The 23,553-nt window shown below is 48.3% G+C and overlaps 1 protein-coding gene across 2 annotated transcripts in view; it reads right to left on the minus strand.

Moving 5' to 3' along the window:
- The window catches only part of LOC142584898 (uncharacterized), a 116,723-nt gene that overhangs the window by 28,858 nt on the left and 64,312 nt on the right, over positions 1 to 23,553 (minus strand). The window contains exon 15 of one of the 2 annotated variants that reach the window (XM_075695229.1): positions 12,402 to 12,511. The exons of the other annotated variant lie outside the window; for it this stretch is intronic. Coding sequence (XP_075551344.1) covers positions 12,402 to 12,417 — 16 coding nt within the window. The 5' untranslated portion in view covers positions 12,418 to 12,511. The remainder of the gene's footprint in view (positions 1 to 12,401; positions 12,512 to 23,553) is intronic. 2 annotated transcript variants of the gene reach the window in all.

Below are 23,553 nucleotides of genomic sequence, written 5' to 3' on the forward strand. Positions count from 1 at the left end.
CCACGTCGACGGGCTGAAGCGGTGCAAATAGTACCATATTATGCGTGTTCGCACGCAGAGTCCTCTGTATTTAGAAAGATATATATTGTTTGAAATTTCAGGACGGGACATAACGCGCAATAAACAAAGCCTCACGAACATCTGAATCCACAAGCTCAGTTCAAATCCACGTACTACCCATCCCATGGTGGCTGAACGATCGCAGCGACAGGGTTCGCTCTAGTAATTAGCTTAAGAAACTCAATGGTTCAGCTAAACGGCAATTTCCTAACAAGTAAACTGTTTCAACGCTAAAATAAGCTATAACGTCCGCATTCATTATTCCCTGAAAACACCAAGCACATTCCATGTTTTTTTTTACACCTATAGAAATAGATGAGAACTAAAGATTCTACAATTCCCAAATACTAGAGTGCACCCCCGGACGCTATAATTTAGAAGTGCACCACAATATTTTCCTGTCCGTGAATAAAAGAAACCTAAGAGTACGTATGTATAGGAGGCCACAACACGGCTAAAAGCCAGGGGAACCAACTTTAGGCAAATATATGTATTTGCTGCATGAGAGAGACGGGAGGGGAGGTCGTTTCACATAACAGTGACCTGATGACCGCAGCTGAACTGTCCAGTGCATGGTTGATGCCTGACATTTGGTCAGCAGTGTGGGCAAGAAGACACGGATTCATAAAGGTATAGCGTTCAAGGCCGAGATCGGCCCCTCGCCCCTGAGCATTGTGATGGCGCGCTTTTGTTCTGAACAGATAGGAAAGGAAATCGTGCCCGGAGGTGATACGTGCGCTTGCATAAGCTGCTTTGCGAACGGTCTGCGAGATCAGTACAAACGCATAAAGCAACAATTCTCTTGCGCCTGCTATGTTGCGGGAGCAAATCCTACTGCCTCACGTACAAAAGGCGCGGACGTTGAATTTATCTCGAGAGGGAAGGAATTCCAGGCACAATTGAACAGCGACTCCCCTGCCATCCATTTGTGTGCCGGAGCGTGCGGAACCATATGTCTGGTACGGTCAAACACTGTTTCAAAGCCGACAACACAGCCGTGTTCCTGAATTGCTGGCATCGCAAACTATGCAAAAATGGTGGTAGCTATCACTGGAAGCGGTGTAATGCATGGCCTTTGAGATAGGTTTTTGTTGCTCGAGGGAGAAGTTTTCGGCACTATAATTCCTTTCGTTCCACTCAGCGTTCTCTATCGTAGTGACTGCACTCACACTTTTGTCACCTTCCTATGGGATGCCTGTGATTTAACATGGAATACGCAATTCAAGGTAGAAAATCTTTTTGTCATGGCCCCTTCAAAACTGAGATAACTAGCTGTAACGAAAAATGTGGGACGCACTATGTCGGGCCCGGCGAAGCCAAGCAGTGGAAAAGCTATGGTGGCTAATTCGAAGGAAACCACCATGAAGATCACGGTTACTTTACCTTACACCTGGCCCTGTTTCCGGCAATGACACTTGGCTGGCGCTTCTAGCGTCTCCGCTGCTCGCTCACGTGTTGCCGAACTTCCAGAGGGCACATGTCTGTCGAGCCAAGAGCAATAAAAACGCAATAAAAAATACGATATAGCTGTTTACAAAACGCAACGAAATCAGCCCCATGGGGAGCTTAGGTAACACTACGGCTTCACGGCGCATTAATTTGCCTTAATACACCAAACACATCATGTATGCGGCCATTTATTCTTTTCTTTCAGTAACTATAAAGATTACAATGGAATCGTCTTTCTCACGTGGCAATGCAACCGACGTGGTCCTCTAACGTCAGAGGCAGTAATTAATCCGTTCTGAGGGTACTTTCTGACACGACAAAGAGAGAGAGAGAGAACAACTTTAGTGAATTCTGCGAATCTTCAACTGTCGAATAACCCCAACCCCTTGTTGATCCTGTGCGCTTCGGGTGATGAAACTAGGCCATTAAATAATCAGTAAGCATTGACACAGTGTGCAATGTCAGCGGGACATTTCACATAGCATTCAATCCTTCTCAATGTACCATAAGGTTTACGCTCGATCATGAATTGATTCTACAATTTTGCCGTCCTTGATAATCACCTGTGACGTTTCCGAAGAATAAACCCCATAATTATTGTTTCTGAAATGCTGGCTGTGGGAACAAACTATAATGTGCATACGCAATGATGTGATATTTTACTACGCCACGTTCATTACAGTTCGACTATTACAGAAATGCTTTATTTCTATAGTATTTCAATGATACTGAACACAGCTTTACCTTACTAAACTAACATGCCATTCATTTAGAGTAAGAAAGGGTGATAGTGATGGGGAAAAAAGAAGAGTATACGTCAGACGCATACAAAAATTGATGGAGAAAAAATACAAAAATCCAGGCAGTTCACCGACACGGTTTTAGGGGACACAGCAACAGCATGGCTCTCGTACCAGAACATCGAAGAAGTTTCAGGGTGGCCAAGATAAGCCTACTGTTATCGGCAGGCGTGACTTTAAACTAACCTGTGCAAGGCCAGTCTTCGGGATCCGCGCGTGGCTTTCGACACAATCACTGTTCGCTTCGGTTTCAACCGGACCGCGTCTACCATCTGCGATGGCATTCACCCTCGCGGAAGGTAGACGGAAGGCTGTGGTCTTCAGGCGCCCGTTGCTGCGGGGCCTGCCTGCTGTTCGCTCCCGAGCTGCCCGGTCTCGCAGATCCACTTCGACTGGCTTTTCTGCAAAGTACGACATGCGAATAACATGTAATTACTATTACTTAAACACTAAGACATATTTTATCATCAAAGACACAGCTGCTCACTGATTGTTAAGACTCAGAAAACACCAATGAACCGAGTTGTTTAGATGCATAAATTGCAGTTTGCGCGATGAACCACACACACCTAAAAATGACAATAGCAGACTTAATTAGGCATTTAGGTATTTGCGCCATGTGAAATTTATAAACTGTCAATCCTGTTCAGTAGCTTTCAGCCATCCTCTCAGTGGTGAAAAATCAGCCCAATAGGACGATCGTAACTCCGTTGTGGCATCGAATGCTGCATGCGGCCACATATGGCCCGGTTCCTATATCCAACGAACACTATCCCTGCGCAAACGTTTCATAGGCGGCATTAGCTTCGTAATCGTATTAACGCTTTTTTTTCGCAAAAAGCCCCGCATTATAATGACGCCTACAGCATTCGCAATATCTACTTGCTATGTGTTTTCATCAATGCTATGGTTTCTCCGAGTAGACCGTTCCGTATTTTATCTATGTGCATATGCAATATGCTAGAGAACTCGATTTCCCGAGCGGTTGTTACTCGTTTCCAAATTAAAGAAGTACCCTGTGTCGCAGAATGCGACTGAACGCAGCAAATGTTCGAAAGCACAACCGCTGAAACTCCCTCTGTGATAGCTAAAACGAACGGGACGAAACACTTACGCTGCTATTGCGGAATTGTAAGTACGACTGCGGAACCGTCCTGACAGTGGTTCTGGCACACGGGCAAAAATTGGTTCGAAAGAAATCTTAGTGAATCAGTTCTGCGACCCAGTACTGCGTCATTCCAGCACTGCAATCTTGCCACACGATATGTGCTACAGAAGACTATATAAGAGTGTGCAATCACCGGGCGGAAATACGACCCGCTGAACCACATTGACCTGCCTATAGTGTAATCCTGAAGGAGGCTGATTTCGTCACTCACTTCTCAATGTACGCCCTTCAAAGCCATTCCCAGTACCACGGCAGCTGCCACCGTATATGAATCTAGTCAAGGCTGCTGGTTGTTCATGTATTTTATTTTGTTTTAAACTCTGCACACCAAAGGGATTTCAACACGCATTTTGAGTTCCTACGTTACCGTGGGGTTTCATTCGCCTTCCCCGCCGACATGGTGACACAGACAGTACTCCCACTTATCCGAGTTTAATGTGAGCAAGCTTCTCACAGCTCGTCCTAGGCTTGTGTTGTTAAGGGGCACTAATATTTCCGTAGGTGTTTAACCGTGGCGGGGTTTCCGTGATTCTCTTCAGTCGCGTACTACACTGCACGTGTCAGACTGGTATATTCGAGCATGCTCGAGTTAGCGCAGGACCAGCTTCGCGCGTGCGATGAACTCACTAATCACCGGTGTGTACAAGTAAGCTTGAACGCAACCATACCGATAATCTTTCGCCAAGTGCACATTATGGCTTAGTCGCATGCAAAGATTTTTGGGTTAGCTTAATTGTGAAGCTTCTCCTAATTTCCGTAAGTGCACTATACAGCCGTCATAACGTTTCCGAGTCCCACGGGCGAACTCAAAGTCGAATCCAAGTTAATAGTTGGTGGAAATGGGGGCACATTACGAGTGGGATAATACCATTTTCATTAACAGCCATATGTAACAGCCATATGTTTTCACTTAATTCTCACGCAATATGCAAAGCTCTGTTCCCCGCAAGCACTCGTTTATATTTTGTAGAAATAGTAGGAAGGCTTATTCCTAGTGTGTGTTAATTACGCTCTTGGCAGTAAATTGTAAAATGTCGGCGCTTCAAAGCGTTACATATTTGGTTTACGACCCGCATACAGTGCCTGACAACTGTGAAAGGAAAAAGAAAGTGCTACCCGCTTCCCGATTGGTTGACACGAAAGGAATGCTGATGCGGATGCTAAGTATTTTTCTTCTGTGTGTCTGAATTATTGCACACCCGCCATGGTTGCTTAGTGGCTCTGGTGTCGGGTTGCTAACGCGAGGTCGCAAGATCGAATCCTAGCCACGAGCCGCATTTAGATCGGGGCGAAATGCGAAAACATCCGTGTACATAGATTTAGGTGCACGTTAAAGAACCCCAGGTGGTCGAATTCCGGAGTCCCACACTATGGCGTGCCTCATCATAATCAGATCATGGTTTTTTAACTATTTACGGCATTGCCAGTAAATTATTTCACAGCTAGAAAGTGGAACTCAAGTGTTGCACACATGTTTTCTCAGTGTCCTTGAGAATTGAGTATAGAAAGACGCTACACGGTTACTGTCATGTAAGCTTGATCCCAACTTGTATTGCTCAGTGACGTTTCGTGCTCGGAAAGTTCAATACTAAACGGCTTCAATGGGAATAGGAGCGCCTGTGTAATAAATGCTCTCAAGTTTGAGGGATGCCACAGGCAAGCTATAACGCAGTGCAGCACGTTATCGGCCTATCACGTGACGCAGAACCGAGCCTAACAGTCATATTCTTAAAACGGACAAGTCAAACTCACGGCTCCTCGAGGGCTTGTGTCCTGTCCCGTTCTGTATCTAAACCTGGGTGCTGCACCGGCTCGATTTCATGGAACTGACCGGCGCTGTTCGCATCGATCTTGCCAAGGCCGGGCTGTTCCGCTTCTTAAAGCGTGAAAATCGAATATCATATTCAGAAACTTTCCAACTCATAGTCTGCATATCGCTTCAAGTATACGCAAGAGGAAAACACCAGTCAAAATCTGAGCCTTTAGATGGACTCCAATTATGATGTCCCAATGCACTGCGTCTACCTTCAAACTACAATGTTTGCAAAATGGTACGTTATTGCCGCAGGAATTCCAGATTAGAAATACCAGGCTCGGAGGTCGGTACAATGCAATTTACATATATTCGTCATAACGCGATAGCATTAAGGAATCCGTGTTGCAGAAAATCCAGCGTTGGCGTTCGGCCTTCCATCGAGGACCGCACTGCCAGCCAAAAATCATTTCGAACCATGCATACCCAACCCAGCAGGCACTCCGTGCGTCCGTTAGTCGTTAAGTACGACTTATACACAACCTGCAGAAATGATAGCGTCGCACTGTTTAATTTTAATATACGAGAAAACATAGTTATGTAACGCGGAAAACTCAGACTCACTTTCTAGTGTTTCTGCCATTCATACAGCGGCGCGCACGGTTTCTTCCAACAACATCCAAATGGCACTCGCATCTGCGCATACTCGGCCCACTCAAGAGGCCGCGTTTCTACCAGAGAGCTCGCCTTCGTGCATTCGCCGACAGCATTTGCCGGTAAGCATTACGGTTTCATATGATAACGTTGCCGGGAAGCGTGAGAAAGTCAGGGATCGCTGAATGCTCTCGCGTTCCGCTCTTACAGACGATACTTAAATGCAGTTACGGCGGCATAACTCGGTAAGTAGTTATTCTGCAGTCATTGCAATTGCGAGCGTCGTTAAGAACAAAGTAATGATGCGAGAGTCAGCGTTTCGACTAGCAAATTTGTCTTTGCCATGATAACTCAAAAGAAGCCAATTCTTGTCCAAACATTGCTCCCATGGATATTAATTATTTGACGACACTTCGGCTGAAAACAGTCATCTTCTTGTGAACTTAAGTTCCGTAAAAGATGCTTATCAAATAAACAAATTTGCATTTATTTATATGAGCGTATTCGTTCCTAAATACAGTGCTACAGCCTATACGGCTCTTTCTGTTTGTGTTGACAGCGCTGTCCTCGCTGTCCATGTTCGCGGCGTCTCTTCTTTGCATGTGTAGCAAAAAAAAAAATTTGGAGGACGTTTAAGCTTCGCCTTTAAGAGTGGAAAGCCATGGCATTCAAAGGTCCCTGACTGCTTCTACGCTTCCCGGCAACTGCAGCTCATGTGACCGCAATGCTTATCAGGTTAAAACAGCGGCGAACGCTATGCACGAACGCTATGTGACTTTCTCGTATAAAAGCAGCCTCTTGCGCGCGGCGTGAATGCGCGGAAGTGAGCCCCATCTAGATAGTGTCACAAGAAACCGGCATGTCGCTCTATGAATGGAAGAAACGCTGGAAAAGCAGTTTGTTTCCGCGCAACAGAATTATGTTTCGACCTATATAAGATTACAATCCGACGCTCTCGTGTCTGTACGGTTGTGTGTTAAGTCTTACTTTACACTTTCTCTGACATTTCTTTTTTTCGAGAAATTCAATTCATCCAGTAACTCGTGGCACTACACGGAGTGTGGTGCAAGGTATTCGTGGTTCCGAATGATTCTTTGCTCCCAAGACGGTCGTCGCCAGACGCCGTGGCCGGATTTTCTGCGACACCGGGCCCGTAAACCTATCGCGTTAATATGAACTTTCCTGTGGCACACCAGGCGTCGCATCGTCGGGATCAATGTGGCGACCGCGACCACGTTCGCGCCCTTTTCCTCTTTGCTTCGACGCCACAGGGCTCGCTGTCCGTCTTCGAGGCATGCACAGGCTTGCGCGTAACCCACGTTCAATATAAGTGGGACGTCACCGACATTTATTAATCACAGTTCGAAAAGCGTTTACATGCGCTATTCGTCGTCGCCCCAATTCAATATGGCTGACCAATGAGACCACCGTCGCGTGCGCAATAACTTGTCAGCCGCCTAAGAGAAACCTGAGACGTCCGGCCAGCATCGTCGCTTGCTGTGCCGTTGAAGCTGGCCTGCTGTGCCGCGCGTTCCGAGCAAGCGCTGCAGTATAACACTCGCCACAACCCGTCCCCAGATTCACGTTACCACGTGACCAGCCGCAGGCATGGCCTGTGATTGCAAGCGCTGCCTCAAGGCGGCTGTTTACAATACGCCGCCGTGAGAGGCGCCGCCTACCGGCAGCACAGTGTAGGAAAATAGCTAGGAAGCTTTCCAGAAAGTATGGGACCAGCATGGTGAGCCACACGGTAAAAAAGAACGTCAAGCGGAGAGTTAGAGAGGCTGAGATAATCTCATGGGTAGTGGCAATGGAAAAGAAACCCGCTATGAGTAACTACAAATAGGAGGTAAAAAACGAAATCAGGAAGGAAACAATTTGTGTTAACTCAAAAGGAGGCTGATTACTTTTCGAAGCGAGAACAGAACTCCTTAGAAAACTCATTTATAAAACGAGATACAACAAGGAAATAGAAGCATGTGCTTGCTTTGTTTGCTTGCCATTGTTAATTTAGTTTTATAAGCGTATGATTATAAGTTTATACGGCCAACAAAACTACTACCCTTACTTCGTATACATATGTAAGAGTTTGCTATAGCAATCGGTGCTTCGCCTTTTCGGCGAAACTGGGACTTTTTGTATTGAAACACCTCGTCTTTACCTGCCGATGTCTCGAGAATTGCGGAACAACGAAATTAGATCAAATAGTCGTTTTGTGAGCAACATGTCACGAAACTGCGTGGAACGCTCTAGGTATGTCGATTCCTACACGGCGGCCAACTACTGGAGGCGCGACCCCAAGCATGATTATGATAAAGTCGCTGCTTATTTGAGCTGGCAATGACGTCAGTCTGTGGTGTCGTCCTGCAGCGTCGAAGAACTCGCTGCTCGCGCCCGTGGTGCCCGATCCTCCATACGGCTTTTGTGCTATATAGTGAAACACGAGGAACTGTTCAAGGTTAGAGCATTTACTACCAGGCTGATAACTGTCCATTGAACATTACTATAGGAACGAACACACAGATATGACCACTATGTCATTACGTGCGAGCACACGCTCCCACGTTAGTTTGTTAGGAGCTAAGCGTGCAGACACGGACACAAGAGGAGGGAAACCTACAATGTGGGCTTTTGTGTTCACCGTGTCCGTCTTGTATACGTGTCTGCGCACCAAACATTTAAAGCAAAGCTTTCTTTTGCGAACCATCCACAGACGTTGTTGAATGTGGATGCCGCGTACTGCTGGAGCTGCTCCTCGCGCGTTACCGCCGAATAGCTCACACTCGGATGGACGGATGGATGCTATGGAAGTTCCCGTCGACACGGGGAGGTGGGTTGCGCCCCCTCTTACTAATTTCTATAGCGGAGATGTTCACTTTCCACCCGCTATCGCTGAACCTAAAGTTTTCCAGAGTGCAGAGGAGCCTAAACCGACCGCTGGATGGACATCTTCCCATTCCAGCGAAACATGTTCCATCATTTTAGCTGTTTTAGCGCGCGCATTCTTCGTGCTCGTACCTCGCTTTATCACTACATGTTCTAAGGCATCCTAATCTCTCTTCGAAACGTGAAGGTCTATCATAAGTTGTTTCTTCGCCGATTCTGCTTTTACCTCTTAGGTAGTTACCTGCAGCTCGTTATTTTTTTTTTCATTACCGCCACCGAGGAGATTCATTCTTCCTTGTCGCCAACTTTTTGGTATTCGCCAAAGGTAGCGCGGAAAGCACGATGGTAGCAACAAACAAAGTGTCGAGGTAAAGTCGAGATAAGAGGAAGCGCTCCCTATGCACGCCACTTGCTTGTTTTACACTCACGCGGCAGTGCCGCTTATTCTTATCAGCGCAATATCACAATATCTCAGTGACGTGCTTGTGCCAGCATCTATCTCCGCACTCGGTGCAAGCCAGTTACCCCGCCTTTCTGGACGCGGCACGGGCGGGTCTCCTAGTTCGGTCATTATCTCTTCATGTCTACCGTTCCCTCGCGGTACAACGCACAATGTCAAAGATTGCAAATTATGTTGCTAAACGTTTATGCACCACCATTGAGTGCGCAACAAAAATACGTAATAAAACTTTTCTATGACTTGCTTCCACAGGTAATGCACTGGGTGGAACGATACACAAATGGCAGAAGACACCGACGTTTCGAACGCGTGACTTTTTCACCACCCGTGAGGTAACGTCCCAGTAATGATGACCCAAGAGTGAGTCTAGACGAGCCAATTAAATTAGTGGCGTGCCGAGGGTTTAATTTTATGTCTGGATACATCAGCTCACTCATATCAGGGCGTCGCCACACTTCACGGTCATCCCGAACCTTGACAAACTCGCGCCTTGCTGTATAGCACCTTTGTATTGCAATACACAGTGACAGCAGTACTCACTCATGTACTGCAACATCGAGGAATTCTACGCACCAGTCAGTTCCTACATAGATACTCACGACAAACGTACCCTTCTTGGCTGGCTGCTCACCCCCTTGGGACCTGGAGTCTTCGGTACCCAACTGTAGGCTTTGGGCGGCGTCGCTGTTTGCTTGGGGTAGGCGCCCATTTTCCATAATGATGCTCGCTCGAAGCCTGCAGATCAACAGTAAATGGTGCACTTTCACGAAACTCTCGGAACCAAAAAGGAAAAAAAGATTGTTTGCACCCCGTTCAATTCAAGCATGAAGCAGGCGCCCCAGTATCCCATTTGCTATGGCATGTCCCTTCTCGGCTTTGGGTGGCGGGTGATGTCTCGGCCGCAACGCCAGCATTTCGATGAGAGCAAAATGCAAAAAAAAAGCGCTCGCGTGTCGTAGGTTTGATGCAAGCTAACAAATTCCAGGTGTTCAACATAATCGCCAGCACCCTACTCGCACCCCCTCTCCAATACGGCGTGCCTCCTAATCTGATTGTGGTTTTCGCATACCTGAGCTTTAAACCTGAGGCAAGATTTTTCAGCCACTTCGTTAGAATTCCGGACACTTCCAGACACCCCCACCCTCTCCGCAATAACCGTCTTCTCTGTGATGCACAGAGCGGTGTCCTTGCCTTCTACACTATGGCGCCTCTGATCTTCCGTAATGCATGTAAAGACGCTATACCACTGTCTCCAGAGCCTGCGTAGCAAGCAAAATCAAGCGCACATGCCAAGTACCGAATCTGTGCTCCAGCGCTTTAGCTACGGCGTCGACCTGCCATCTGCGGATTGCCGCCGGGCTTTGAGATGAGACCACCGGGGTTTGCTTTTCTCCCCATTTTTCCTTTCTTTCTCGAGGTTGAGACCTGTGGATTGGATAGTGACCTAACGACGGGAGCACGGCAGCATGGCGACGATAAATGGGCGGAGAGAGACGAAAAGAAACAAATTTCGAGCTTTTATGCTTCTGTCGCCATCGACGTAAAATAAAATGGATTGTTTCAAAATGATGCCGAGCATTGGACAGGGTGCTTGGCGGCATCGACAGTACAGCCACCACAGGCGCCGGCTGAACCTATGGCTTAGGTCAAATCTACGTTATACGGGCGGAGTGCATATATATTTGTACAGACAATATATACCTGTTTTGCGAGCGGTACTTACCTTGGTGCTTATTTAACAAACACTGTACTTTCATCCGAGTCCGTAGCACTTAAGGTGCACTTATCTTACTAGGTGAATTGATTTTACTTGTCAACACTAATGCGTTGAAATACCTTACATCATGCGCCTATTTAGAGAAAAAGTTCAATATATCCTGCCCTTCCACAAGTTTCTCCCTTTAAAAGTACCCGAGAGTGCACTACTATGCATATACAGGTATATTAGTCGCAATCTCTTGTTTTGATGTGACCAACAGTATCAGTAAGCCAATCTCGCACAATAAAGGTCACCGCATCATAAGGTGGTTCGGTGCAGACATACGAGTCACCATGAAGTTTGTCAATGTACCCTGCGCAACTTGGAATTGAACACGGTATAACATTCAACTAGCCGAAATTGTGCAGTGTACATTCACAAACATCATGGTCACTCGTACATCTGCGCCGAACAGCCTCATAATGCGGCGACATTTGTGGTCCGACACAAGTATCTGAATATCTGTAGCGAGTTCGGCCCAGAACAGCATTCATTTGGGCTAGATGGTGCATGCTTCAATAAGGAAGGAACAGCGCCAACTCTCGGGACCTTCTTAATTGGCACTGTTCCTTCATAATTGGAGTTAGGTCGCGGGAGCGTTTTTTTCCTGTTGACGGTCGCTTAATATTTCAAACAAAAATGACTTTGTATGAGCTCGGTCGGTCAAGACCACATCTGATTACGAGGCAAGACAAATTTTGGCAACTGTGGCTATTGGCCCCGCACATAAATCGAAGCGGTTGACCGTTTTGCATTTCGCCCCCCAACCCATAACGTGGGCACCACCCCCGGCACCGAATCTGTGACATCAGCAGCGCAATGCCAAGGCCACTGGGAACCGCGGCAGGCGACGTGATTTGAAGCACGAATAGACGGGGCAGATATTTGTTATATAAAGTTTTGGAAGGAAGCAGGGCGGCTACCATGAAATCAGCACTGCTACTTTCAGTGCGTTGAATTCACGGCAGACCATGTCCTAATGTAATCTGGAACATCAATTCGTGGTGAGCCCCCCCCCCCCCCCGCTCGCAACCGTTCGAGAACCACACAGGATGCTTACGCCACTCTCCCGTAATGCAAAGAAAAAGATTGGCGTTATTGTGCCAGATATCTGCACACAAACTGTCAGTAGCTGACATTATCCTGTTATCTGGTAACTGTGCTGCTGACCGGTGCAAATGAACACGGGCTGTGCAAATAGAGACCAGGACAAGAGGGGACGGCTTTCTATAGCGTATACCTGTACATATGTTAATTGCTTAACTGCGCAGTCACTCAGCAAATTGCGAAGCATAACAAATTTGTCGAACGAGAATCATTCGCCGTCACGAACGCCACGCTCATCGACATGCTACACCCGGCGATTCGAAGCAACGGAAGCAAGTCAGTAAGAATGTCAATGTCAAACTCACTGTTACTTGACAGCATTTTTCGCTGGCATTAGACGCCGTCGGTAGCGCCCTCCTGAGGAGTTGGTGTACCCTCGCTGTTCACTCACATCTTGCCCGATCACTTGAACGGCCTTCATGCAATAAAATACAACGCGACGCGTAAGAAAGGGTCGAGATAAAAAAATTTATTAACAATACGACAGCTGTTCACTGAGCAAAGCAATAGTAAATAACAAATGGGTATGAATTTACGGCGGTACATTCAGTAAGACAGCAGCTTCTCGACACATTAGTTACAAGGACACAAAACTGAGCAAGCCCGCGTTCTGTTCTCTAAGAAACTGTCATCGTCAATGCTCCCTACTACCGGAAGCAAAGACAAATGCAATGGCTCATAGCCCCGTAAGGTTCATGGCTACTCTGCGTCGGTGAGTTGCGATGATGCTACTGCTGAGGTCGTTGTCAGTCATTTTAATGTGGATGTGTCAGAAAAGAAGGAAGGATGGCTTAAGTCGCCGACATATCGCTTGCGATGCCACACCGATCCGGCCCAAACGACCACCCAGTGGAATACGTGCATGCATCGAGCTGTCATTTGGTATCGTTGCGTGGAGGCTGTTCACCTCACTGTACATACACGATGCTTGGGCCTGGACCGGTTCACGTGTGCTTGACTCGTTGCTTATCGTGGCCGAAACATTCTTGGTGCGGTATGTTTCTCTGGTCTGTGCCCTTATCAAGCGTGTGATCCAGAATTTTTTCACTGCAATTCCCAGTGTAAGCGAGAAGTTTTTTTACGGAACCACTCCTTCCTATTGTATGCAACTGAGAAAAGCGGCTGAAAAACGGAAAAAGATTGCAATATAAACAGCTCTCATAGCATTATTTTTCCAATTGGCACAAGCTATTTCAGCCTTGCTTGGGTTCTTCGAGAATCTTGGCGTTTTTTCCGGTGAAAAAGTTGCGATCCACGAGTTTATGACGTCTTTAGAACTGAGGTTAAACAGTTCCTCAGTTTAACCTCATTATTACGTCTGGATGTGTGGAATGCTTCAAATTTAAATTAATATTAAAGCTCTTGCTCTCCGCTATAGATGACGTAGTTGAACATTTTAACAGGGATAGGTAAACAAGTATCCAGAGCCGTACTGTCGAAACCGAAATCAAAACAGAGCTAAACCAGACGTACAAAATCATGAAAGCCAAAATTGGCGGTTTGACCAGCCGCTCGGGGCGCTGGCGGCAGTGGAGTAACCCAACCGCAGGGCTCTATGGGAGGGTCCTCTCTTTACCAATATGCGTCTCTATGCTACAAGCACTCGCCAAAGCGAAGCGCTCTATCTATATGTTCTTTGGTATCTCGCATACAACATACAGAACAGCATACGTTTCAATAAACAAAAAGCTCAAAAATAAAGCATCCGAAGCACATAACTCATGACAAGGCGCTCCTTATAGCAATGGTAAGCACGTAGCGCTCCCAGCAAACGTATCCCGGTAAAGATTACTGTTGCGCAATCTGCCACGGCGACGGCAGCTTGACTATAGCAAACAAAGGAGGGAGTGACGTAACTAGACTTTCGCACATAAAAGAACCCGCCTAGAAACGGCTTTGTTTTGTGACAGTGCTATGCGAAGGCATGTGTAGGAAGGACTCCGGAAGAGCAGCATGCATACGAGACATGGCGAATTTCTCTCTTCTCTCTGATCCACCTTTAGGTCTACGAAGCAGCGGCGCAAGCCAGGACGTTGAAACTTCTTGCGCTAATAATTAGGTAACGTGCAGGTGAATGTCGTGACGTGAATATTTCAAACTACGACGCAATGGGTACTCGTTTTAGTTGCTTACAGCTTCGCTCTCCAACCACCTTCACAAAGTGTATTTTCACTGTTGGTGTCCCCGCCTCCTGTAGTGCTGGTGCATTCGCCAGATATTAGCGTCGCCGCATTTACGACGCCATGCGCGTGTTTGTTCGAAATGTGCAAAACAAATGTTAGAGGTTGCTTAGGGGCCCTCAAAACACTGCTTACGTGTGTGTGACGCGAGACGATGACCGCAACGACTCAGTATGACGGCGATGGCATGGCGACAAATTTTTTTTCCTGGCTGATTATCTTTACAGCCCGCTTTGTTACCACTTGAGCGGTGCAGTCTAACACAGCACTTTAAAGCGCTACATCAGCCTCGAGGAAAGAACGGTAGAAACTGACATGTTCTTTCTTTGATAAGCAACTGAAGAACGGCGGCTAAATTGGCCCTCATTCGCGCATTTTATTCCTCAAATAGCGTTATGCGATGAGCTGTAGACGTCTGCACGAAAGGCTAGGTCACGTCGGCACACGTATGCGTGCGATCATGGCCTAATGAACTGAAGACAAAGCGAATCGTGGCCTAGTTGGCCGGCGTACTTCGACTTATTTATTGCATTACGATGTGGACGTTTTATTCCAGCATCGGGCAAATTCTCTCTTTTATAGAAGATGTCCAGAAAAATGAAAGAAACTCGGCTATGACGATGTGCCTCGGAATGGCCAAAGAATGCTTCGCAGGAAAATTAAACCTGCGGCGGCAAGACAAGCGACCGAAGAGAACTGGAGGTACTGGCGATGAGCCAACGAGATCAGACGCGGCCGAGCCATCGATCAAGGCAGCCAACCAGGCACCACTGAGCAGCAACGTGACCGGCACCGGAGATTCAGGGTAGCCGTGAGTGCGATGACTGCGGGACGCGTATGGGGTACCTGGCACAACGGTCAGGTACTCCCGATCCACGACCTGGCATACGTGCCTTGCTGAATCAGCGCAGACCAAGCTCAATGCGAACACAGTACCGACCAGCGCTACGCGGTTATCGTAGAGTAAGCTTGACCGCGACTATTTTCATTCGTCATCCATTTGACAAATGCACTTTTAAAGCAATAGATTCTTTTTCTCTTCTGCGTACGTTCCCGGTTTGTAAGTCGCTAGCTCTTTATGGAAGAGGAGTCAACTTGGGCTGGTAGGTATTGGGCTGCGTGCTGTCTTCCCAAACAGACAACAAGGGCCACTGTGTATGTGGCCGATAGACCAGATATCCCGGCCATTCCTCCGCAATGGATGTGCCTAGGTCACATATTAGCTATGTAGCCTTAAATATTGCTGCATTATCTCGTCGTCGCGAAATCCTCTACTGACGCTCTCAAGGAACTACAACTTTCTAGATGTTCACGTCGACGGTGTCACTACTCGGTTTCCTACCACGACATCTTCGACCTCAGCAATCGCCAATTGAGCCAATAATTATGTGATTATTGGTGATGCCAGTCCTATCCATCGCCGGCCATATCGAGTTTCTGCTTCAGAGAGTAAGGTTATTCAAGATGAAGTGAACAAAATGCTTGCCAACGGCATTGCTAAACTTTCGTCAAGCCCTTGGGCCTCGCACGTGGTGCTTGTTAAAAAAGATGGCACATGGCGTTTCTGCGTAGATTATCGTCATCTAAGCCGCATTACCAAGAAAGACCTCAACCCCTTCCCTCGTATGAACGACGCCCTCGATTGTCTCCACGGTGCAAACTACCTTTCATCAATAGACCTGCGGTCTGGTTATTGGCAGATTTCTGCGGATGAAGAAGACCAAGAGAAGACCGCGTTTGTCACGTTGGCCTGTCAGAAAAACTCCTGCCTCGGAACACAGGCCCATATCGAGTGCTGCGGCCCATGACTCCAGTTACCTACGCAATCGCCCAAGTCAGTACCAGTGCCTCATCTGCCCCAAATTCTACTGACGTTGTACATGTCGCATGCCTCAAGCCATAATACTCTCCTGTTATCACCAATATTTAGACGCCCCAGGATGGTGCTTCTGCCGCTGTGGGTAATTATGCATGCATATTGCGTGTTTCTTGTGGCCGATGCACGCGGCCGCCCCGACGAAGACGATGAACACTCTCTGGCTCTCGAGCTGTCGGCTGAACTGGCCAGTGCTGCAGTTACCCCTTGTAAGTATACCTTGTAAATAGTCTGCAGTCTCAATCCTTCGTTCGCGTAAGGTGATAGTGCCCCAACCGCAACAGACACTTCCGCGTCGAGTGCAGACTCTTGACAGATAGCCACTGCAACGAAATTACAGCCAGAATACTAAGGACTATGGATAGTGGCGGCTGCTACGGCGATTCATCTGGAGTGATGGGATTGAAACAAGACACAGTGTGTCGTGGTGTCATTTTGCATTGCTTTCGGCAGAGAAATTGGCCCTTCGTACGTCTGATGACGTGCCCGTAATATCTCCCGATTCACGGATAGTATGGAGACATGCAGCAGGTCACACAATAAAGCTATCGCCGCTGACATTGACGATAATTTCCGATGGCTTCTGCCACACTCTTTTTTTCTTACATTTAAACTAACACAACACACAAGCGTGTTTGACATGACGCTAGAATTTGGAAATTTTTCCTCCATTAGCTTATATGGTAGTTTTGAAAAGCCACACTGCACCACATAACGCCGCTAGCGCCTTTTCAAATTTATATCATGGTGACGCTTTATTGCCAATACCGAAATTAGCTCCGCTGTCCACCCCCGGTGCATACTTTTCGGCAACGAAACACTGTTCACTATAATATCCTCCTCCTTAAGATATGTTGCTTCAGCGCAGCCATTATTACGAAGTGCTAAAGAAAACGTTGATCTAAATAGAAAATATTACTTAGAGCAGGTGAGTGGGGCCTTTCACAGCGGTGTTCTCACTCGGTTCATGCCATATGCAGATGACCAGGCGATAAATTTCTATCGCATTGTAATGCGTTAGTATTCTCAGGGCACCTCACGCACTTTATGGAGGCTACGTATGTACGTACGTACTTGCGTATTTATTTATGTATGCATGCATGTTTGTATACATGCATGTATGTATGCCTGCATGTATGCACGTATGCATGCATGTATGTATGCCTGCACGTATGCACGCATGCCTGCATGTATGCATGCATGTATGCACGCATGTATGCATGCACGTATGCACGTAGGTATGCACGTATGCACGTACGTATGCAAGCACGTATGCACTTATGTATGCACGTATGCACGTACAGTCAACAGCAAAGTTTACGCGATGCAGTTTCCCATTCAAATGTGAATTCCTGCACTGTTAAGGCATGACACTTCGTATTTAATGAATCACTGTGTAGGTGGCGAATGCTATTACATGCTGGAACATCTAATTCGAGGCTGTGTGACCACGCTTCACGAGAATTCAGCTTCTAGGCAGATCCTGCGTCCCCTTAACTTTTGCGGTTGACTGTACGTATGCACGTATGTATGCACGTATGTATGCACGTATGCACGTACGTACGTATGTATGTATGTATGTATGTATGTATGTATGTATGTATGTATGTATGTATGTATGTATGCATGCATGCATGCATGTATGTATGTATGTATAACCGTTTTCCCGACTACATGGGTCACTGGGTAGACCACGGTCGAACGGGTATATTAACAGCATCGCAATATTAACAGAGTATTGTAATGTCGTTACTGTGCCTCTGCCTATCCACACAGTCAGGGCAAGACCCTTGCCATGCCTTTCTGTGGCGCGTCATGGGAGTCTCCCCTCTTTCGGACTATATGTTTAACATATGTACTATCGGCCAAAAAAGTAAACGGACCACGGCACCGCTGGCCGGAGCGGCTGCGGGGCCGCACCGGGGCGCTGCTATCTCGCTCCGCGCGCTGACGGCGAGAGTGCCCCGAGTGACGCCAGACTTCGCCCTCTCTCTTACGGATCCTTGTCACGCTTGATAAATTTCTAGTGCGCCGTTCGGTTGCTCTGCTGCTGACGGTCGCGACGAAGGCGACTGTGCATCGCCGGTAGTTTAGCACATGGCGCTGTCGAACAGTAGTGGACGGCCGCGGGGCGTCAAACCGCGCCACTGAGAAGGAACGAAGACTCGTTCTTAATGTTGTTTTGCTTATAGTCACCATACCTCTCATATGAGTGCATTTCGCTGGCGTCCACCGCTGCTCGATTTTAGACCACACAGCGAAAGCAGCCGCAGCGGCGGCTACGGTTACGCGCGCTTGCAGGTGCCAAGCTTTACTGCCGGCGCGGGTTCTCTGTCGATATTACTTTTCCGGCATTGTCTCCAGCAGTGGGTTTATTAACTATAGCAGTGCGCCTCTTCACACTGCTTCAATTCGCTACTACAATACACAGTCCGTTATGAAACTTTCTTTACAAAAGTACCGTCAGAAAGAGATGATTGGAAAGACTAATCGGAAAGACAAGTCGCTCGTGAAAGTTTATTCACGGAAGAAAATAAAAATTGGGGTTCCATCCGTTGAAGAGGTCCTCAATGGGATGAAAATTCGCCGTCGTCCGCGATTACTTGGCCTACTCGCCTTGGCATCGAGTCATAGAGCGCGGCCACTAGCTCCGGACGTCCGCGTAGTGCTTCCCACCCTTCTTTCGCGGTATGATGCAGCTGATCCGCCGTGCCACAGTAAAGGGGCCAATAGGACACCGGCGTTCAATATTTCCTTTTAGAGCGCAGCTCTTTGGCGTCCGTTCCTGGGTTTCGCGTCGTCGTCGGGAGTTGTCGTCGGCCTCGTAACCAGCTCCGCCCCCCTTTCATCCCCCCAGCGCTAGCAGCGACCGACTGATACCGCTGGATGCCGCTGACGCCGCTAGAGAGTCAAGATAACGTGACTGCATAGAACACCGTCGCCGCCATGCAGAAAGAGGAGGAAAGGGTCCCCCCCCCCCTGTTCTTGTGTGGCGGATAGGGTGCTCTTCAGTTGCCGACGCGCCGGTTATTTCACGTAGGCCCCGGCACGTCGACGAATACGTGACCACCTTCCCACGGCTAGACCTGGTTCTTAGCGCTGCGGAAGCGAGGGTATCATATTGTTTGTGTCGGCATCGGCGGCGTTGTCCCTGAAACCAACTCCGCAGCTGGGGTTGACTCACTATCGGCGTCAGCGGCATCAGTCAGTCGCTGCTATCTCTTCCCTCCTCCCTTTATCGTGTTGTCCGCTTGCTGCGCGCGCTTCTGCCCCCATCGTTTGCCGCTGGGTGTACACGCCGCCCCCCTCCCCCCTCTTCCTGCGAGTCTCCGGTTGTCAAAGCGCCGGCTCGAACTTAATTCCTTTCTTCGCTCCTCCTCCAATGCAACCCCTGTGCGGTGGCAATCAGAGAGCCAGATCGGTGGCGGCGGATCTGTATATGTGCACCGCCCGAGCCGAAATTGCCGCTGCCGTTCGCCCTGTGCGGTGGCAATCAGAGAGCCAGATCGGTGGCGGCGGATCTGTATATGTGCACCGCCCGAGCCGAAATTGCCGCTGCCGTTCGCCACTGCGAAATTATCTGCCAGTTCTTTCTGAGCCATGAGCGAGACGACCGATGGAAGTCCTCCGTCTGCTGCTGCTGCTGCTAAACGAGCTGCCAGAGCAGAGGCCCAGCGCCGTCGCCGTCAGAATCCAGAGGTGCGTGCCGCCGAAGCAGAAGCTTACCTAGTGGAGTCTTTGTTAAAAATACGTGTGAAAAATAAAAAAAAAATTCTGTGATAGCGCATACATGTGTTGCTCGATTTCTTTGCCTCAATCTATCGAAAAGGTGAAACAGCTTATTTGCTGCGCTCAAATTTCGCATTAGGAAGTAACGTAATCGTCGGTAATTTTTTTCTTTAATTGTCCTCGCCGCGGCTTTGAGCCGCACGGTGCGCTTTATACTTTCGTCGTCGCAGCATCGTCGCGCCTTCTTCCTTTTTATTCTCTGGAACGGTGTCGGCGACGCGCTTTGTAGTGCGCGCTGCTATCCAGATATGGTTGTGTCCAGCCATTGGACACTGGAAGACTAGGAAATGTTTAAAAACGAGAACGGTCGCATTCGTTTCGTCGCAAAAATGCCATCCCGGGTGCCGATCGAGGAGAGAAGGCGCATCGTGCGGCTTAGCATAGAACGTGTCCCTCAGCGTGAAATCTGCCGCCGCACTAGGAGGAGCAGAACATCGGTGAACCGCATTATTCAAGCCTATAGGGATGAATACGGCAGAATTGCTGATGCTCAGCGCAGTGGGTGGCCAAGGCTTACAACGTTGGAAGAGGACCAACAGATAGTTGCTGCCGCTGTTGTTGACCCCTTCCTGAACGCCAGGGAAATTCGCGACGCACTGGACCTCAGTTGCTGCAGCGAGACTATCAGGAGCAGACTGCGAGAGGCAGGTCTCATGAACTGCGTTGCCGCTCAGAAGCCGCACGTGACGACGAAGCAGAGGGAACAGCGACTGAATTTTGCCCGAGCGTTCGAGCAATGGACTGCAGAGGAGTGGCGGGAGGTCATCTTCACGGATGAGTCAACGTTCAGCACACGCTGGGACCAACAGCAGCGTCTGTGGCGTCCGTTGAACAGCAGGTACGACCTGTCATCCTTGCAGCTGAGGGAAGCTGCGGGTAAAGTTTGCATAGCTAGTCAGTGCTAAAAAATAGGGATTGTTTGCAACGCATACTAGCCTTAAGAATGCTGTACAGCCTCATTTCTCGTCTTACTGCATGACTACACGTAGGCGCAGTATTGACTACGAAGTGTTTCTTTTGCGTCATTGCATATCAGCGAGCTGAATGTTAGACAGGGTATGATTTAAGCCTTCATTATTTTCTTTTCTACAGCAGAGTGAGGTGGCTGCGCGTTAAGTTTTGTACCCGACATATGTTAATGACTGCTCTCTCATATGCCCAGATATGACTCCGGCCACATCCACAGCGTGTTCAGCAGCGGCCGCTGCTCGGTTAGTGTTTGGGGCGCCATCAGTAAGGACGGCCTTGGCCCACTCGTGCGGATTGAGGGCTCGTTCACTGGGTCGAAGTACTACAAACTCCTCGTCAAGCACTTGATTCCATACGTTCTGGACGGGCCATTCCGGGACGGGTGCTACATGTTCCAGCACGACCGCAGCCCTGTGCACAAAGCCCGCGCTGTGAGTGCACTTCTGGAGAGCTACTCCGTGCGTCAGCTTCCGTGGCCGCCTAACGGGGCTGATCTTAACCCCATCGAGAACATTTGGCCAATGTTGAAGAAGACTCTTGCCTCACGGCGCCTGTGTGGTGGCACAGCGGATCAGCTTTGGCATGCCGTGAAGGAAGAGTGGGAAGCACTACGCGGACGTCCGGAGCTAGTGGCCGCGCTCTGACTCGATGCCAAGGCGAGTAGGCCAAGTCATCGCAGTCGACGGCGAATTTTCATCCCATTGAGGACCTCTTCAACGCATGGAACCCCAATTTTTATTTTCTTCCGTGAATAAACGTTCACGAGCGACTTGTCTTTCCGATTAGTCTTTCCAATCATCTCTTTCTGATGGTACTTTTATAAGGAAAGTTTCATAACGGACTGTGTATTGTAGTAGCGAATTAAAGCAGTGTGAAGAGGCGCACTGCTATAGTTAATAAACCCACTGCTGGAGACAATGACGTAAAAGTAAGATCGACAGAGAACCCGCGCCGGCAGTAAAGCTTGGCACCTGCAAGCGCGCGTAACCGTAGCCGCCGCTGCGGCTGCTTTCGCTGTGTGGTCTAAAATCGAGCAGCGGTGGACGCCAGCGAAATGCACTCATATGAGAGGTATGGTGAATATTGACAAGGGCGGATGCCATCCTTGTCGACAAGGTGCCCAAGCACAAGAGTTTGGCGTTCACCGAAGTGGCATTTCTTAGAGTTTAAAACTAGACCAGCGTTTCTGATGCAGTTCAGGACAATATCCAGGCGCGAGTTGTGTTCACTGAAGGTGCGGCCAAAGATGACGACGTCGTCGAGATAGCACATGCAGATGTTCCACTTCAAGCCACGCAATACAGTGTCCATAAATCTCTCGAAAGTTGCCGGAGCGTTGCACAATCCAAATGGCATCACATTAAATTCGAGGAGCCCGTCAGGGGTTACAAAGGCAGTCTTCTCCTTGTCGTCAGGATGCATCGGAATTTGCCAATAGCCGGATAGTAAATCTACTGAGGAAAAGTAAGAGGCGGAATGAAGGCAGTCTATTGCGTCATCAATACGTGGGAGTGGGTACACGTCCTTTTTAGTTACAGCATTCAAACGGCGATAGTCGACGCAAAATCTCCAAGATCCATCTTTTTTTTTAACGAGAATCACTGGAGCTGCCCACGGACTTGCTGACTCTTGTACGACTCCCTTTTTCATCATTTCGTGCACTTGTTCGTTGATAATCTGGCGCTCTGATGGTGAAACACGATATGGCTTTTGTCTAATCGGATTTGCCGAACCCGTGTTGATGGTATGGCGCGTTCGAGACGCAGGGATTGCAGGTATTTTGTCCTTCTGCGCAAAGTCGAATACCGAAACGTGCTTCGAAAGCACACCCACTAACGTTCGGCGTTCACTCGTGCTGAGCGATTTATTGACCATCGACAAAAGGGCCGTTTCCGAACTGTGGCCGTCAGGTTCTTCCGGCACATCTGTAAGTTGAGCCACTGATAAGGACGCGTGTTCCCTGGCGAAGGCTAATTTCATGCCGTCAGATAGTATAACGGGCTCCTTAGAACAGTTTACGGTCCATAAGCCAGTGCGTCCGCCTTTGATCGACACCACACAATGTGGAACCAAAACATTCTTCTTCATACAGTTAAAGTGCATCGGTTCTACGGTAGCTTCGAAGCAGTCGGAATCGGCGCCGCAACAGACAACGGGAACGCAAACGGTAGATGATGCAGGTATGACCGTATCACCACAAACACACAGTGTAGTTTCGCGATCTACAGGGTTCTCCAGGAGTCCTGATGGAATCCTACCACGTAAGAATACTTTTCCGGTGCGGCAGTCGACAGTAGCACCACACTCCCGCAAGAAGTCCATGCCGAGAATAACATCATGGGTCGACCGAGGAATAATTACGAACTCTGTCGTAATAACATGGCCTCCCAAAAATACGTCAGCACTACACACACCAATAGGTCGCAACGGCTCACCACTCACTCCACAGAACTTTGAATCTTCGTCCCATTTAAACAAAACCTTTCGCCCTAACACGTGTTTAAACGAGACACTCATGACCGAAATTGTTGCGCCTGTGTCCACCAGAGCCATCACAGGGACATTATCTACAAGCACGCGCACTTTGTTTTTCAGCATCAACACAGGAGGTATTTCTGTCAGTAGCATGTCTCCAGCGACCTC

Source organism: Dermacentor variabilis, chromosome 6 (genome assembly GCF_050947875.1).
Source record: "Dermacentor variabilis isolate Ectoservices chromosome 6, ASM5094787v1, whole genome shotgun sequence".
Classification (NCBI taxonomy): domain Eukaryota; kingdom Metazoa; phylum Arthropoda; class Arachnida; order Ixodida; family Ixodidae; genus Dermacentor; species Dermacentor variabilis.